The sequence below is a fragment of the Cyprinus carpio genome, chromosome A12 (genome assembly GCF_018340385.1).
Source record: "Cyprinus carpio isolate SPL01 chromosome A12, ASM1834038v1, whole genome shotgun sequence".
Taxonomy (NCBI): domain Eukaryota; kingdom Metazoa; phylum Chordata; class Actinopteri; order Cypriniformes; family Cyprinidae; genus Cyprinus; species Cyprinus carpio.
In genome coordinates, this window is record NC_056583.1 from 24462395 (window position 1) to 24476956 (window position 14562).

General features: G+C 41.3%; 1 protein-coding gene across 1 annotated transcript in view; it reads right to left on the reverse strand.

The window, feature by feature from the left end:
* LOC122147066 (mucin-22) overlaps positions 1-13017 on the reverse strand; it is a 21710-nt gene extending 8693 nt beyond the window's left edge. The window contains exons 1-7 of the mRNA XM_042768081.1: positions 12937-13017; positions 12626-12695; positions 12466-12492; positions 10661-11032; positions 10515-10565; positions 8951-9334; positions 7064-8863 (exon numbers count right to left, since the gene is read on the reverse strand). Coding sequence (XP_042624015.1) covers positions 7064-8863; positions 8951-9334; positions 10515-10565; positions 10661-11032; positions 12466-12492; positions 12626-12671 — 2680 coding nt within the window. The 5' untranslated portion in view covers positions 12672-12695; positions 12937-13017. The remainder of the gene's footprint in view (positions 1-7063; positions 8864-8950; positions 9335-10514; positions 10566-10660; positions 11033-12465; positions 12493-12625; positions 12696-12936) is intronic.
* Between the last annotated feature and the right edge of the window lie 1545 nt (positions 13018-14562).

A 14562-nucleotide genomic window follows, 5' to 3' on the forward strand; every position in this document is an offset into this window, starting at 1 on the left:
GGTTGTAGGGGTTGTGTGGCTTGTGGCTGTGGGTGGGGTGGTGTTGGTGGGTTGGCTGTTGTCTGGTGTGGGTTGTGTGGTTGGTGGTTTGTGGGGTGGGTTTTGTTGTGGTTGGTTGGGGTTGGGTGTGTGTTGTGTGGTTGGTGTGTGGTGGGTTGTATTGCTGTGTGTGTGTGGTGTGTGGGTTGTGGGGTGGTTGTGTTGGTGGGTGGGGGTGGTGGGGGTTGTGGGTGTTGGTGTGGGGGTGTGTGTGTGTGGGTGTGGTGTGGGTTGTGGTTTGGTGGTGGTGTGGGTTTGGGTTGTTGTGGTTGGGGGTGGTGTGTGGGGTTGTGGTGTTTTTTGTGGGGTTGTTGGTTGGGGGGGTGGTGATGTGTGTGTGGGGGTGTGCGGGGTGTTGGTTTGGTAGGGTTGGTTGTTTTGTGTGGTTGTGTGGTGGTGGGTGGGATGTGTGGGTGTGTGTTGGTGGCTGGTGTGTTGTGTGGGTTGGGTGGGTGGGTGGGTGTGGGTGTGTTTGTTTGTGTGGTTGTGTGGTCTAAAAAGGTGGGTTGTGGTGGTGGTGTTTTGGTTGGGTGCGTTGGGGTTGGTGTGGGAGTGTGTTTGGTTGGGTGGGGTGTCACAAAATCTGTGGTTGTGTGGTTGTTTGGGATTTTGGTGTGGTGGTGTGTTGGTTGGTGTGGTTTTGTGGTTGTGTGTGGTGGTGTGTGGGTGCTGTGGGTGTGGCTGTTGTGGTGTGTGGGTGGGTGGGTGTGTGTGGGTTGGTGGGTGTGGGGTGTTGGTGTTGGTTGTGGGGTGGTGTTGGTGGGGTGTGGGTTTTGGTGGTGGGGGGTGTGTGTGGTGTGGTGTTGGTGGGGTGTTGGTGTGGGTGGTGTGGGTTGGTGTGGTGGGTGGGTGGGGTGGTTGGGTGTGGTGGTGTGGGTTGTGGTGTGCCGGTTGGTTGTGTGTGTGTGGTGGTGTGGGTGGGGTGTGGTGGTGGTGTGGGTTTTGTTTTGTTTGTGGTGTTGTGTGTGGGTGGTTTGATGGGTTGGGTGGTGGTGGGGGAGTGGTGTGTGGGGGGGTGGGGGGTGGTTGGGGGGTTGTGTGTTGTGGGAGTGGTGTTGTGGGTGGTGTGTGTGGTTGGTGGTGTGTGTTGTGGTGGTGGTGTTGGGTGATGGTTTGTGTGGTGTGGGTGGTGGAGGGGTGTGGGGTGAGTGTGTCTGGTGGTGGGTGGGTGGGGTGTGTGTGGTGTGGTGTTAGCTGGTTGTTGGGTTGTGGGGTGGCGTTGTGGTGGGGGTGTTGTGTGGGTTGGGTAGGGTCTGGTGTTTGGTGTTGGTTGTGGGTCGGTGGTGTTGGGTGTGTGGTGTTTGGGTGTTGTTTGGGGTTTTGTTTGTTGTTGGTGGTTGTGTGCTGTTGGTGGTGGTGTTGGTGGGGTGTGTTGTGCAACTGTGGGTTGTGGGGTTGGTTGTTTGTGTGTGGTCTGGGTGGTGTGTGGGTTTGGGTTGTGGTGTTTGGTTGGTTTGTGTAGGTGTTGAGGTAGCTTGTGTGGTGGTGGGTGGTTGTTGGGTGTGTGTGTTGGTGTGTTGGTGTTTAGGTGTGGTGTGTGGGTCTTTGTTTTGTTTTGGTTGTGGTTTGTTTGACTGTTGTTGTGTGGTTGTGGGTGGGTGCTGTGTTTGTGTGTAGCGTTGGGGGGTGTGTTGGTGTTGGTGTTGTGGTTGTGGTGTTGTTGTTTGGGTGGATTGGTGTTGGTTGGTTTGGTGTGGTTGTGGGTGAGGTGTGGTGTTGTTGTTTGGTGTATGGGTTGGTGGTGGTGTGGTGTGTGGTGGGGGGGTTTGTTGTTGGTGTGGTGGGGTGTTGTGGTTTTGGGTGTGGTTGTTGGGTTTGTGGTGGTTTGTTGTGGTTTGTTTGTGGGGTGGTTGGGGGTAAGCTGTGGTTGGTTGGTTATTTTTTTTTGAGTGTTGGGTCGGCTTGGTTGTGGTGTGTGGGGTGTGCTGGGGGGGTGTGGGGTGTTCTGGGGTGTTGTGTGGGTTGGTTGTTGTGGTGTGGGTGGGTGGGTGGTGTGTGTGGTTTGGTGGGGGTTGTGGTGGGTGTCTGTGGTCTGTTCGATTTGGTGGTGTTGGGTGGGTGGGTTGTGTTGTGTGTTGGTGGTGGTTGGGTGGTTGGTGGGGTTTCGGTTGTAGCTGTTGGGTTTGGGTTTTGGTGTGTTTGTGGTTGTTGTTGTTGTCCTGTGTTTTGGGGGTTTTTTTGGTTGGGTGTTTTGGGGGGTTTTTGGGGGTCTTGGTTTTGTGTGGGGTTGTTTTGTGGGTGTTTTTTTCTTTGTTCCTGTTGTGTGGTTTTTTTGTTGGTTGTTGGGGGCGTGGTGGGGTTGTATGTTTGTGTTTTGGTTTGGATGGTCTGTTGGTGTCTGGGTGGAGTTTTTTTTTTGGTTGTGTTGTTTTGGGGGGTTTTTGTGGGGTGTTTGTGTGCTGTTTTTTGGTGGTTCTGAGGTGGGGTTTTTTTGGTGGGAGTTGTGGGGTGTGGGGGCGTTTGGTGTGGGGTGTTTGTTGGTTGGTCTTGTTTGTGGGTTTTGGGTGTTTGGTGTTGGGTGGTTTTGTTGGTTTGGGGTTTTTTGGTTGTTGGTTTTGTGTTGTTTTTTTTTTTGTGTGTTTGGTGTTTTTGTTGTTTTTTTTTTTGTTTTGGTTGTTTGTCTTTTTGGTTTTGGTGGGTGTTGTTTTTTTTTTTTTGTGGGTTTTGTTTTGGTTTTTTTGCTTTTTGGGGGTGGTGGTTTTGGGTTTTTGTGCTTGTTTGTTTTTGTTTGTGTGTGGTTTTTTTTTTGTGTGTTTTTTTTTGGGTTGTTGTTGTTGGGGGGTTTTTGTTGTTTTGGTGGGGGGTGCGGTGGGGTTTGGTTTTTGTTTTTTTTTTTTGTGGGTTTTTTTGGGGTGGTTTGTTGTGTTTGGGGGGGTGGTTGTTTTGTTGTTGGTTTTTTGTGGGTGGTTGTTGTTGTTGGTTTTTTGGGTTGGGTGGTGGTTTGGTGTTGCTGTTGTTTTTTTTTCGTTGTGTTTGTGGGGGGGTTTTTTTGTTTGTGTTGGTGGGGGTTTGGGTGTTGTTTGTTTGGTTTTTTGGTGGATTTTGTGGTTGTTGTTTGGTTTTTTGTGTGGGTTTTGTTTTTGGTATGGGGGGTGTGTGGTTGTTGTTGGTCGTGTGTGTGGTGGGGTGTGGTTGTTGGGGGTGTTGTGTGGTGTTTTGTTGTTGTGGTTGTGGTTTTTGTGTTTTTTTTTGTTGGGGTTTTGCGGTTTGGTGTTTTTTGTTTTGCTGGGGTGTTTGGCTGTTTGGGTGTGTGTGTTGGTGGTTTCTTTTGTTGGTTTTTGTGGGGTGTGCTTTGTTTGTTTTTTGTTGTTTTGTTGGTTGTGGGGGTTTGGTGTGGTCGTGGTTTGGTGGGTTTGGTGTTGGGTTTGTTGGTGTTGTTTTTTTTGTGTTTTTTGGGTCTGTGGGTGTGGGGGGTGGTGGTTGGTGGCTTTGTTGTTGGTTTTTGGTGTGTGTGGGTGGTTGTTGTGGTGTTGTGGGTGTTGTTGGTTTTTTTTGGTGGTGGTGGGTGGGTTGTTGTGTGTGGGTGGTTTTTGTTTTCTTTGGGTTTGGGTGGGGTGGTTGGGTGTTTGGGGTGTGGGTTGGGTTTGTGGGTTGTGGGTGTGGTGGTGGTTGGGGTTTGGGGTTGGTGTTTGGGTTTGTGTGGTGTGGTGTGGTTTTTTTTTTGGTGGGGTGGGGTGTGGTTGTTGTTGTGGGGGGGTTTTTGGTTTTTGGTTTTGGTGGGGGGTGGTTTTTGTTTTGTTTTGGGGGTTTTGTTGTCTTTTGTGTTTTTGTGGGGGTGTTTTTGTTGGGGTTTGGTGTGTTTTGTTTGTTTTGTTGTTTTTTTTTTTTTTGTGTGGTGGGTTGTTTTTGGTTTTTTGTGGTGTGTTTCCTGGTTTTTTGTGGTGGGTTTGTGTGGTGGTTTGTTTGTGGATTGTTTGTTGTTGTTGTTTGTGTTTGTGGTGGGTGTTTGGTGGTTTTTGTGGGTTGGTTTTTTAGTTTGTGTGTGTTGGGGTTGGTTGTTGGTTGTTTTGGTTTGTGGGTGGTGTTGTCTGGGGTTTTGTGCTGGTTGGTGTTGTTTTTTTTGTGGGGTGTGGGGGTTTTTTTTGGTTTTGTGGTGGTGGGTGCTTTTGGGTTTTTTTGGTTGTGTTTTGGTTTGTTTTTTTTGTCTGGTGTTGGGTGGGTTGTTGTTTTGTGGGTTGGGGGTTTGTGTTTGGGTGTTGGTTGGGGGGTTTTGTTTTTGTTTTTGTTTGTTTTGTTTTGTGGTGCTTTTTGGTTGTTTTTGGGGTGGTGTTTGGGTGTGGTTTTGTTTTTTTTTGTGTGTGTGTGGGTTTTTTTTGGGGTGGTGTTTGTGTGGGTGGGTGTGTGTTTTGTGTGGGTGGGTTTTTTGTGGGTGTTGGGTGTTGTTTGTGTTTTTTGGGGGGCTGTGTGTTGTGTGCAGTTTGGGTGGGGGTTGGGGGTTTTTGTGGGTGTTGGTTTTTTTTTTTTGGGGTGTTTTGTGTGTGTGTTGCTTGGGTTGGGGGTGGGGGTTGTGTGTTTTGTGGTTGTTTTTGTTGGGTTTTTGTTTCTGTTGTTGTGGTTTTTTTGTGTTGGGGGTGTGTGGTTGGGTTTTGTTGTGGTTGGTTGGGTGGGGGGTTGTGGGGGGTTTTTGGTTTTTGTTTTTTTTTTCTTTTTTTTTGGTTTGTGGTTTTTGGTTTTGTTGGGTTTGTGTTTTTTTTTCTGTGGTGGGGGGGGTTGTTTTGTTTGTTGGTTCTTGTTTTTTTATTGGGGGGGTTTTTTGTGGTTTTTTCGGTGGGTTTGTGTGGTTTTTGTCGGGTTGTTTTGTTTTTGTGTTTTGGTGTTTTTTTGGTGGTTGGTTTTGTGGGTGTGTTGGTGGGTGGGTTGTTTTTTCGGGGGGTTTTTTTTTTGTGCTGTGGGTTTTGTGGGTGTTTGTTGGTGTTTTTGTTGTGGTCGTTTGGGTGTGGTTTTTTTGTGGTTTTTTTGTGTGTTTGGTGTTTTTGGGGGGTGTTGTGGGGTGGTTGGTTGTTTTGGTTGGTTGTTTTTTTGGGGTTTTGGGTTGGGGGGGGTTTTTTTTTTGTTGTTTTGTTTTTTGTGGTTTTTTGCTGTTGTGGTTGGTGTGGTGGTTTTTTGGGTGTTTTTGTTTTGTTGTTGTTGTGGTTCAGGGTGGTGGGTGTTTTGTTTGTTGTTTTGTTTTTTTTGGTTTGTGTGGTTTGTTTGTGGTTTGGTGGGGTGGGGTGGTTGTGGTGTGTGGGGGGGGTGGGTGGTGGTTGGGTGTGGTGTTTCTGTTTGGTGCGGTGTTTTTTTGTTGTTGTTGTGGGTTGGTCTCTTTGGTGTTTTGGGGGGGTTGTGTGGTGGTTGGGGTGGTTTGTTGGTGTTTTGGTGTGTTGGGGGTTTTGGGGCTTTTTGGTTTGTTGTGGGTTTTGTGTGGTTTTGGTTGTGGATTGTGTGTGGTTTTTTTTGTTTTGTTTGTTTTTGGTGTTTTGGTTTTGTTTTTTGGGTTTTTTTGGGGTTTTTTTTTGTGTGGTTTTTTTTGGGTTGGTGTTGGTTTTTTGGGGGGTTTTGGGTGTTGGGTTTTTTTGTTTGGTTTTTTGTTGTGGTTGTTTTGGTTGTTTTGTGGGGTTTTTTTGTGTTTTTTTTTTTTTTTGTTTTTTTTGTGTTGGTTGTTTTGGCTATGGTGTTGTTTGTTTTGTTTTGGGTGTGGGTTTTGTTTTGGTGCTTTTGTTTTTTTTTTTTGGGGTTTTTTTTTTTTTGTGGGTGTTTGTTTTTTTGTGTTTGTTTTTTTTGTGGGTGGGCGTTGTTGGGGGTTGGTGTGCTTTTTTGTTTTGTTGGGTTTTGGTTGGTGTGGTGGGGGGGTTTTTTGGTGGTGTTGTGGTGGTGTTTTGGGTTTTTTTTGTTGTGTTGATTTGGGTTTGTTTTGGTTGTTTTTTGTTGGGTTTGTTGGTTCTGTGGTGTTGCTGGTTTTGTGGTTTGTGGTTTTGTGATGTGTGTTTGGTTTTTTTGTTTTTTGTGTTTTGTGGGCTTTTTTTTTGTGTTTGTGTTGGTCTGGGTGTGGTTTTTGTGTTTTTTTTTTTGTTTGTTTATTGGTGTGTTGTTTTTTTTGGGTGTTTGGTGGCGGTTTTGGTTTGTGCTTTTTTTTTTTTGGTGGGGGGTTGTGGGGGTGTTTTGTTGTGTGTTTGTTGGTGGTGCTGGTTTTGTGTGGGGTTTGTTGTGGGGCTGTCTTGGGGGGTGGTTTATGTGTGGGGTGGGTGCTTGTTGTGTCCGTTTTCCCTGGTGTGGTTGTTTTTCTTTGGGGTTTTTTTTTTTGTGGTGGGGTTGTTGTGGTGTTCGGTTGTTGTTGTGGGGTTTGTGTGTTTGTTGTTCAAGTTGTGGTGCTTTTGTGTTTGTTTTGTGGGTTGTGGTTCTGGTGTTGTTGGTTTGTTTTGGTGGGTTTTGTTTTTGTGTGGTGTTTGTTGTGGTTGGGTTGTGTGTGGTGTTTTTGTTTTTTGTTGTTGTGGTGGTGTTGGTTTGTTGTGTTTGTTGGTTTTTGGTTTTTTTTGTTGTGTTTGTTTTTTTTGTGTGGTTGGGCTGTGTTGTGGTTTGTTGTTGCTGTGTTTTTTGGGGGTTTTTTTTTTGTGTTGAGTGGTTTTGTTGTTGTTTTGTTGTTGTGGTTGTTTTTTTGTTTTTTTTTGTGGGTTTTTTGTGTGTTGCTGGTGTTTTTGGTTGTTGGGTGGTTGTCTTTTTTGTGGTGTTTTGTGGGTTTGGTGTTTTGTGTGGTGGTTGCTTTTTTGTTTTTTGTGTTGGGGGTGGTTGTGCTTTTTTTTTTGTGTTTGTCTGTTGTTTTGTTGCTGTTGTGGTTTGTAAGTGGTGGTTTTTGGTGTTGTTGGGTTTGTTGTGGGCTTTTGTTGTTTGTTTTTTCTGGTGGTTTTGTGGTTGGTTTGTGTGGTGGTGGTGGTTGGGTTGGTGTTTTTCTGTTGTTTGTGTTTTTTTGTTGTGGTTTTTGTGTGTTTTTTTTTGGTGTTGTGGTGGTTCGTGTTGGTGCTTTTTGATGTTGTAATACCAGTTTTGGTACTTTTTTTTGTAGTGCTTTCTTTTTGTTTTGTTGTCTGGTGTGGTCTTTGGTTTTTTGCTTTTGGTGTTGTTTGGCGTGTGGTGGTGCTTTCTGGTGTTGTAGTGTCTGTTGTGGTCTCGGCTGTTGTGGTACCTGTAGTGTTGCTTTCTGGTGTTGTAGTGTCTGTTGTGGTTTCAGTTATTGTGATTTCTGGTGTTGTGGCACCTGTAGTGGTGCTTTCTGGTGTTGTTGTCTCTGTGGTTGTGCTTTCTGTTGTTGTGGTGCTCTCTGGAGGTGTGGTACTGGTTGTGTTGCTTTCTTTTGTTGTGGTCTCTGTTGTTGTGCTTTCTGGTGTTGTGGTACCTGTGGGGGTACTTTCTGTTGTTGTTGTAGCTGTGCTGGTGATTTCTATTGTTGTAGTGTCTGTTTTGGTACTTTCTGTTGTTGTGGTCTCTGTTGTTGTAGTTTCTGAAGTGGTGATGCCAGTGGTTGTTCTTTCTGTCATTGTGCTGCTCTCTGGAGTTGTGGTGTCGGTTGTGGTGCTTTCTATTGTTGTGGTACCTCTGGTGGTGCTTTCTGGTGTTCCGGTGGTGCTTTCTTTTGTTGTAGTGTCTGTTGTGGTGCTTTCTACAGTTGTGATTTCTGTTGTTGTACTTTCTGAAGTTATAATACCAGGGGTGTTACTTTCTGTCGTAGTGCTTTCTGTTGTTGTGGTCTCGGTTGTTGTACTTTCTGGATAGGTTGTGCCAGTGGTTGTACTTTCTGTCACTGTAGTGCCTTCAGGAGTTCGGGTACCGGCTGTGGTGCTATCTGTTCTTGTGGTACCTGTCGTGGTGCTTTCTGTTGTTGTAGTGTCTGTTGTGGTTTCCACTGATGTACTTTCTGGAGTTGTGGTACCAGGGGTTGTACTTTCTGTTGTAGTGCTTTCTGTTGTTGTGGTCTCGGTTGTTGTGCTTTCTGGTGTTGTGGAACCTGTAGTGGTGCTTTCTGGTGTTGTGGTGCCTGTAGTTGTGCTTACTGTTGTTGTAGTGTCTGATCTTGTGCTTTCAATAGTTGTGGTTTCCATTGTTGTGCTTTCTGAAGTTGTAATACCAGTGGTGGTACTTTCTGTTGTTGTGCTTTCTGCTGTTGATGTCTCTATTGTTGTACTTTCTGGAGTGGTTGTGCCAGTAGCTGTACTTTCTGTTGCTGTGGTGCTTTCAAGAGTTGCGGTACTGGTTGTGGTGCTTTCTGTTGTTGTGGTCTCTGTTGTTGTACTTTCTAGGGAGGTTGTGCCAGTAGTTGTACTTTCTGTCGTTGTGGTGCTTTCCTGAGTTGTGGTACCGGCTGTGGTGCTTTCTGTTGTTGTGGTCTCTGTTGTTGTTTCAGTAGTTGTGCTTTCTGGTGTTGTTGTACTTGTGGTGGTGCTTTCCGGTGTTGTGGTACTCGTGGTGGTGCTTTCTTGTGTTGTGGTAGCATTTGTGGTGCTTTCTGTTGTTGTGGTCTCGGTTATTGTGCTTTGTGGTTTTGTGGTACCTGTGGTTGTGCTTTCTGGTGTTGTGGAACTTTCTGGTGTTGTGGTGTCAGTGGTGGTGCTTTCTGTTGTTTTGGTGGTTTCTGTTGATGTGGTGCCTTTTGTGGAACTTTCTGGAGATTTGGTGCTGCTGTCTGTTGTTTTTGGTTCTGTGGTAGTACTTTCTGCATTCCCAGTAACCATGATTGTAGTTTCTATTAATGTGGTTTCTATAGCTGAAGTTGTTTCTATCATTATAGTAGTATAGGTTGAGGTTTTCTTTGGTGTGACAGTAGTATAGTTAGTCTTTATGTTCAAAACAGCTACATCTGAAAAAAGAAATATTGATAAATTTTACATCAGCAAAGATCTAATTATGACTTAGATAAACAAAGGTCAAATGTAAATGTATTTACCTGCACAGTATGCCAAAGAGCAAAAAGCTGGTTTCACAAACTCATAAACAAAATAATTGCCTGAACAGGCTTTGACTTTAATGGGATTGGATTGGAAATAGCAGCAGTTTTTGTCCCAGTGACCACAGACATCTCGAGTGACCACTCCATCCTCAACTGTTGGATGTCCTCCGTTCAGCCACAGTGGAGCATGAGTGCCACAACTATACTCTTCAACACATGTGTCTGGCATCTGAACGCTCTGATCCTGAATGAAAAGACGGTACCAGCCATCCCAGCTAACCTCACAGTCACACATTATTTCAGAGGTATATTGATTGTTGGTGGCTCTCCATGGATCATCTAGCACACTGTAGTTGTAGCAGGGGTCAACAGGAGGAACTGCTGTTAAGAAAAAAAAATTAAAGAAAAGTTTGTAAAAGTTAATTTTTACATGTTATTTACTTTTTACTGTTGGATAGTTGTAGTATAAAATAATTATTTTCAAAGCTTAAATCAATTTTTGAATCTGAGCATCTCTTTTTATTTGTGTTAAAGGGCATAAGCAGCAAACCTGGAGTTTATAATTAAAAGATGATTACTATTAGTTTACCTTTGGCAAGAATGATTTCAGTGCTTCTTATTTGTTATAACTGATTTGAGTAAGCTGGTCTGTAAGCCTATTCACAGTGTGCATACATTGGTCATAAAATTTTTATTGTTTTCCAACACTGAACTAAAGAAGGATTTGTATTTATTTTTATTTTTATTTTTTTCTGAACACTGATGAACAGACAAAGAAAAACTGTCAAATTGTATTGGTCAATATATACTGCAAATATCAAACACAAAATAACTGATTTAATATGTATTTACCCCAATTTGAGTCGGTATTAAGTAGGTGAACCATTAACAATATTACAGCATTGTGTGGGTTGGTTGTGTCAGGTTGCATGGAGATTGGGAGTTGACTGACTTTTTAAGACCATGCGTGAATTCTACTGTAGGTTGACTTTGAGATCTAACCTCTGATTTGGTCACTCCAGGATATTAATATTCTGTTTTTTGTCCCCAGCCATTTCTGTGTAGTTTTGGCTTTTTCAATACCTTGTCATGCCTTGTGTGCTTTTAAATTAGTTTTAGCAATGCTGCAAGGTTGTTTTTTTCTTTATTATGTAAACTGAGCTAAAATACAGCTGCAATCAAATGAAACTCCCTGACTACACACAGATATTCTTATTTTAAACTTCATAATATTTTTCTTATTTTTATTTTTTATTTTTAAAGCATTAAACATTTTTAAGACTTCTCTTTACATTTGAACTACATTCCAGTTTTTAAAAGGCTATGAATACTTTAACTCCAATTCATTTCCTTTTATTTTTTTTTGTGATTGTAAATCATGGAATATACTGCAGCTGCAAATATATTCTGCAATCAGCTAAGTGATACTAATGACACAAATCTGAATCAAAATCTTAACTGCACATTTCACACACTGTTATTATTTATACAAAATCACAAACATGAATCTGATCTGCTTTTGCAAAACAATAGTCCCCCAGACTGTAAAACATTACATTACCAGTCATAATTGTAGTTGTGACAGTATAAGTGGTGTTGATGTTCGTTACATCTATAAAAACAAAGAGAGGGAGAAAGAGATTAAAATCAAATCAGCAAAGATAAAATTCTGACACATAAAAAAAGGGAAAATATAAAGATATTTACCTGCACAATATGCTAAATAGCAGAAAGCTGGTTTCACAAACTCATAGACATAATAATCTCCTGGACAGGCTTTGACTTTAATGGGATTGGACAGAAAAGAGCAGCAGTTACTGTCATAGTGACCGCAGACATCTCGAGTGACCACTCCATCCTCAACTGTTGGATGTCCTCCGTTCAGCCACAGTGGAGCATGAGTGCCACAGCTGTCCTGATCAACACATGTGTCTGGCATCTGAACGCTCTGACCCTGAATGTAGAGACGGTACCAACCATTCCAGTTGACCTCACAGTCACACATTATTTCAGAAGAATATTTATTGTTGGTGGCTCTTCGAGGATCATCCAGCATATTGTAGTTGTTGCAAGGGTCATCTGTTATGGAACATTAAAATTGAAATTTTTTATATATATATATTTACTATTACATGCTATTTAAAATGAGATTAGAAAGGGAGCCCCCATCTGAGGGTTATCCCCCCTAAAAGATATGATTAAAAACCACACTGTGTATTGTAAATAAAAAAATCTTTATACTTCAAATAACTTTGTAAGTAGAAAAACAACACGTACGCAAACGGGGCAAAAATACGTTTTAAGTTTAGAAACATTGAGTCTCCCCCTCCCTTGCCTCACAGAGCTTTGTTCCAAATGCCAATTTTTACCGGGGAACCCCCCTCAAAATGTGATTGGGCTAGTTTTGAGTAGGAATGATTTATTTTATTTTTAAACCTGGCAACCCTGCATCACCTACACACACAAGTCCAGTGAGTGAGAAAAAGTCAATAGTTGTGGAACTCCAGTATGTATGGCTGTCAAGGCTATTTTTTAATTCACATAAACATCAGATGAAGTGATTATTTTCTCTCTAATACAGATGATGCCAATGTATTTTTCGATGAGTCTGCTTTTTTATTAATAATTACATTACCTGCTTGACAGATAGTAATGTCTACAATGGACATGACTGCTTAAAGACAGCTTGAAGTTGTCTAATTTGGCACGGTCTCCCTGCTACAATAAAAGTTGTAAGGCTTTCCTCTGTTTATACTTATCCTTACAAGTATAATTTTAGCTGTATTATTTGTGTCCCCTTCAAAAATTGCTCTTGAAAATTTTTATGTTCATTGTCCCCCTCTACTGTTAGATGAAATTTATGCCCCTGGCAGGACGCACACACCTACAACATGGTTTTTAAGAGGAAATTCCATGACGTACTAGTACATTCCATTAGTTGTATACACTATTGCGACATGCTCAAACATATGTAGGCTACTTTTTTTAATCACAAAAGTACAAACTTTTAGGGTGAATTCTGACACACCACAAACTTTTCACAATCCATTTATTTTGAGTAACTTAGTACGGTTTGTTAAAGAACAATGTCTAATTGCTATCAGGATGGACTGGGAATGCTAGAGACTTTCATGCCGTGAAATCACAGAGAACAGGGTTGAATTCTTAAATGACTGCACTTTTCAATAAACTAAGTAGTGGGGTACTTTTGATTGCATTTATAGTTTTTCCTCAATCTACTTCACTTTTCTACACACTCATTCAAAATAATTAATACAGTGATCCAAACAGACTCTAATGCAGCTATCAAAAGCAAGTACTGATTTTAGAACTATTTAAGTTTCTCTATACTATTGAAATAACCTGTTTATCATAAAGAGAGAAGATCTTTTTTTTTTCCTTAACAATTTAGTTTGTCTAATTGAAAGCTAGAGATCGAAATGTGAAGCAGTTTGGTAAAGTGAAAGTTTTATTTTAAGGATTGTTATTAGCAGATGAATGGAAAGAATTACCTGTTGATTGTCCATAAATTATTTCACCTTTAAAACAAAAGAATATAAGAATAATGGTTTAATTTGAAAAGATAATACAGTCAGTTCACTTATTTGAATACAGCATAATTCCAGTGTTTTTGGCTACAGGTGTATTCTCAAATATGTATAAAACACTCACCATACAGTAGCAGTATTGAAACACACAATGAGAATATGAACCTCATTGTGAATAGCAGCACCTTCTACTCCTGCACGCAGACATATACACGTGAAAAATGTGTTTCTATAGTTATTGTAGCAAATTTAGTGTAATTTGTTGTCAACAGTTGGAAAAACAGCAGTTGTTTACAGTTTACAGATAGTTTATACAAAATGTTATGACATATATTACAAAACAATATGTTACAAAATGATTTAGGTTTATCAAAAGCAGTTGACTGAAATAGTGATAAGAGCTCAGTGGGTTAAAATGAGGCAAACTGACTTTACCTGAGACAAAATGTTGTTACACAGTAAACTTCAAAACAGAGTGATGCTTAATCCAGTTACTGAATACAATGAAGAAAGAACTTCAGGTGTCGCTGTCTTGTCTATGACTGTGTTAATAAATGTGGGTGGACCTTTTCTAAAACCTGGGTTGGGTTAAGTTGGCAACAAAACAATATACAACCTCCAACAATAATTAAACCAGTTTTTTAAAATTATTTTCATGTCACATGACGCCAGTAATTCTTTGTACACCTACCATTGAGAAACATTTTTTAGCCTTGAATAGATGAACGTAGATAGAAGACAATCAGATTAACCTGTACTATGATGATACTCATTCCCAAAATCATTACAGTCTATAAGATTATTACTGTTGCTTTAACACATTCACTCTAAATAATCAATGTTCTCGAAACAGTTCATGGAGCCATCTGAACAGTTCATAATTTTCTTAAACGTACTGTAAATTAATCATGATTTGATACAAATTACATACAACATTGTCTTAAAATACTACACACAAACTTCTCTGATTGAAGGTTCAACTGTTAACACTGCTTTCACAGTTTACTAAATGTTCATTAAACAATTATGATTTTTCTATACATAAGTTAACAGAAGAAGAGGAAGAAGTGCAGCATGGAATGGGCAGAGGAAGAGTAGAAGAAATAGGAGGAAGAGGAGAGGTGATAAGAGGAAGAGTGATGAAGGTATAAAGAGATGATAGGATAAAAGTACGAGAGGATATATAAAGAGTAGAGGAAGAAGAGGGAATAAGAGTGGAGGGCTCTTAAAGAGAAAGATGGGATATATAAAAAGGAAACAGAGGAACCTCAAATGTATCAATCTAACTGTGATTGTGTTATGAATCAGTGGTCAGAGAAGCCAGCATCACCGGCTTTCCTGTAATGCAGTAATTCATTATTCAGTGAACCAGAACTGGCAAATCAAGAGTCTGTTCGGATGGCTGTGTTCATTGTTTTTGAGGTCATTAGGCTTAGTTTGGACAATTTGTGCAAAATCAGTGTTATGAATCCATAATGACGTAAATTGCACGTACCAGTCTTTTTAAAACACATTACGCAGGCTAGTTGTCCAGTGTCACTGTATTCTTAAGAATCTTGGGTGGATCTGTGCCCTCTGGCCCTTTTATGGCCTCACCCATAATATAGACAGCAGCAACATAATGACGTGCATGTATGTGTATGTGTGTTATGAGCAATTTTTTTTGTGTGTGTGTCAAAATGCAGTGTCTTTTTATTTTCAAACTATTCTTATGTATTGACTGGGAGAACAAGCCATCATTCAGGGTGGATCAAAGCCTTATGCAGCCTCACCTGTGTGAACAATCAGTATGATAACAATACATAAATAATTTTGGAGATCTACCAAATAACTGAACCTCACCCTATCTGACCTTAAATAAAGAGAATTTCAACCGGTGCTGCAACATTCTTCAGGTCCTTTAGAAATGAAGATGCATTGCTACACACAACTGACGCAAGTAAGTATCAGTATCATCACTATAGAAAATTAAAACAATTGCACAGATGGTATTTAAATATCAATATCACATCTATCTCAATATATTACTCGGTAATACTTTATAATAACTTTTGTTAATAA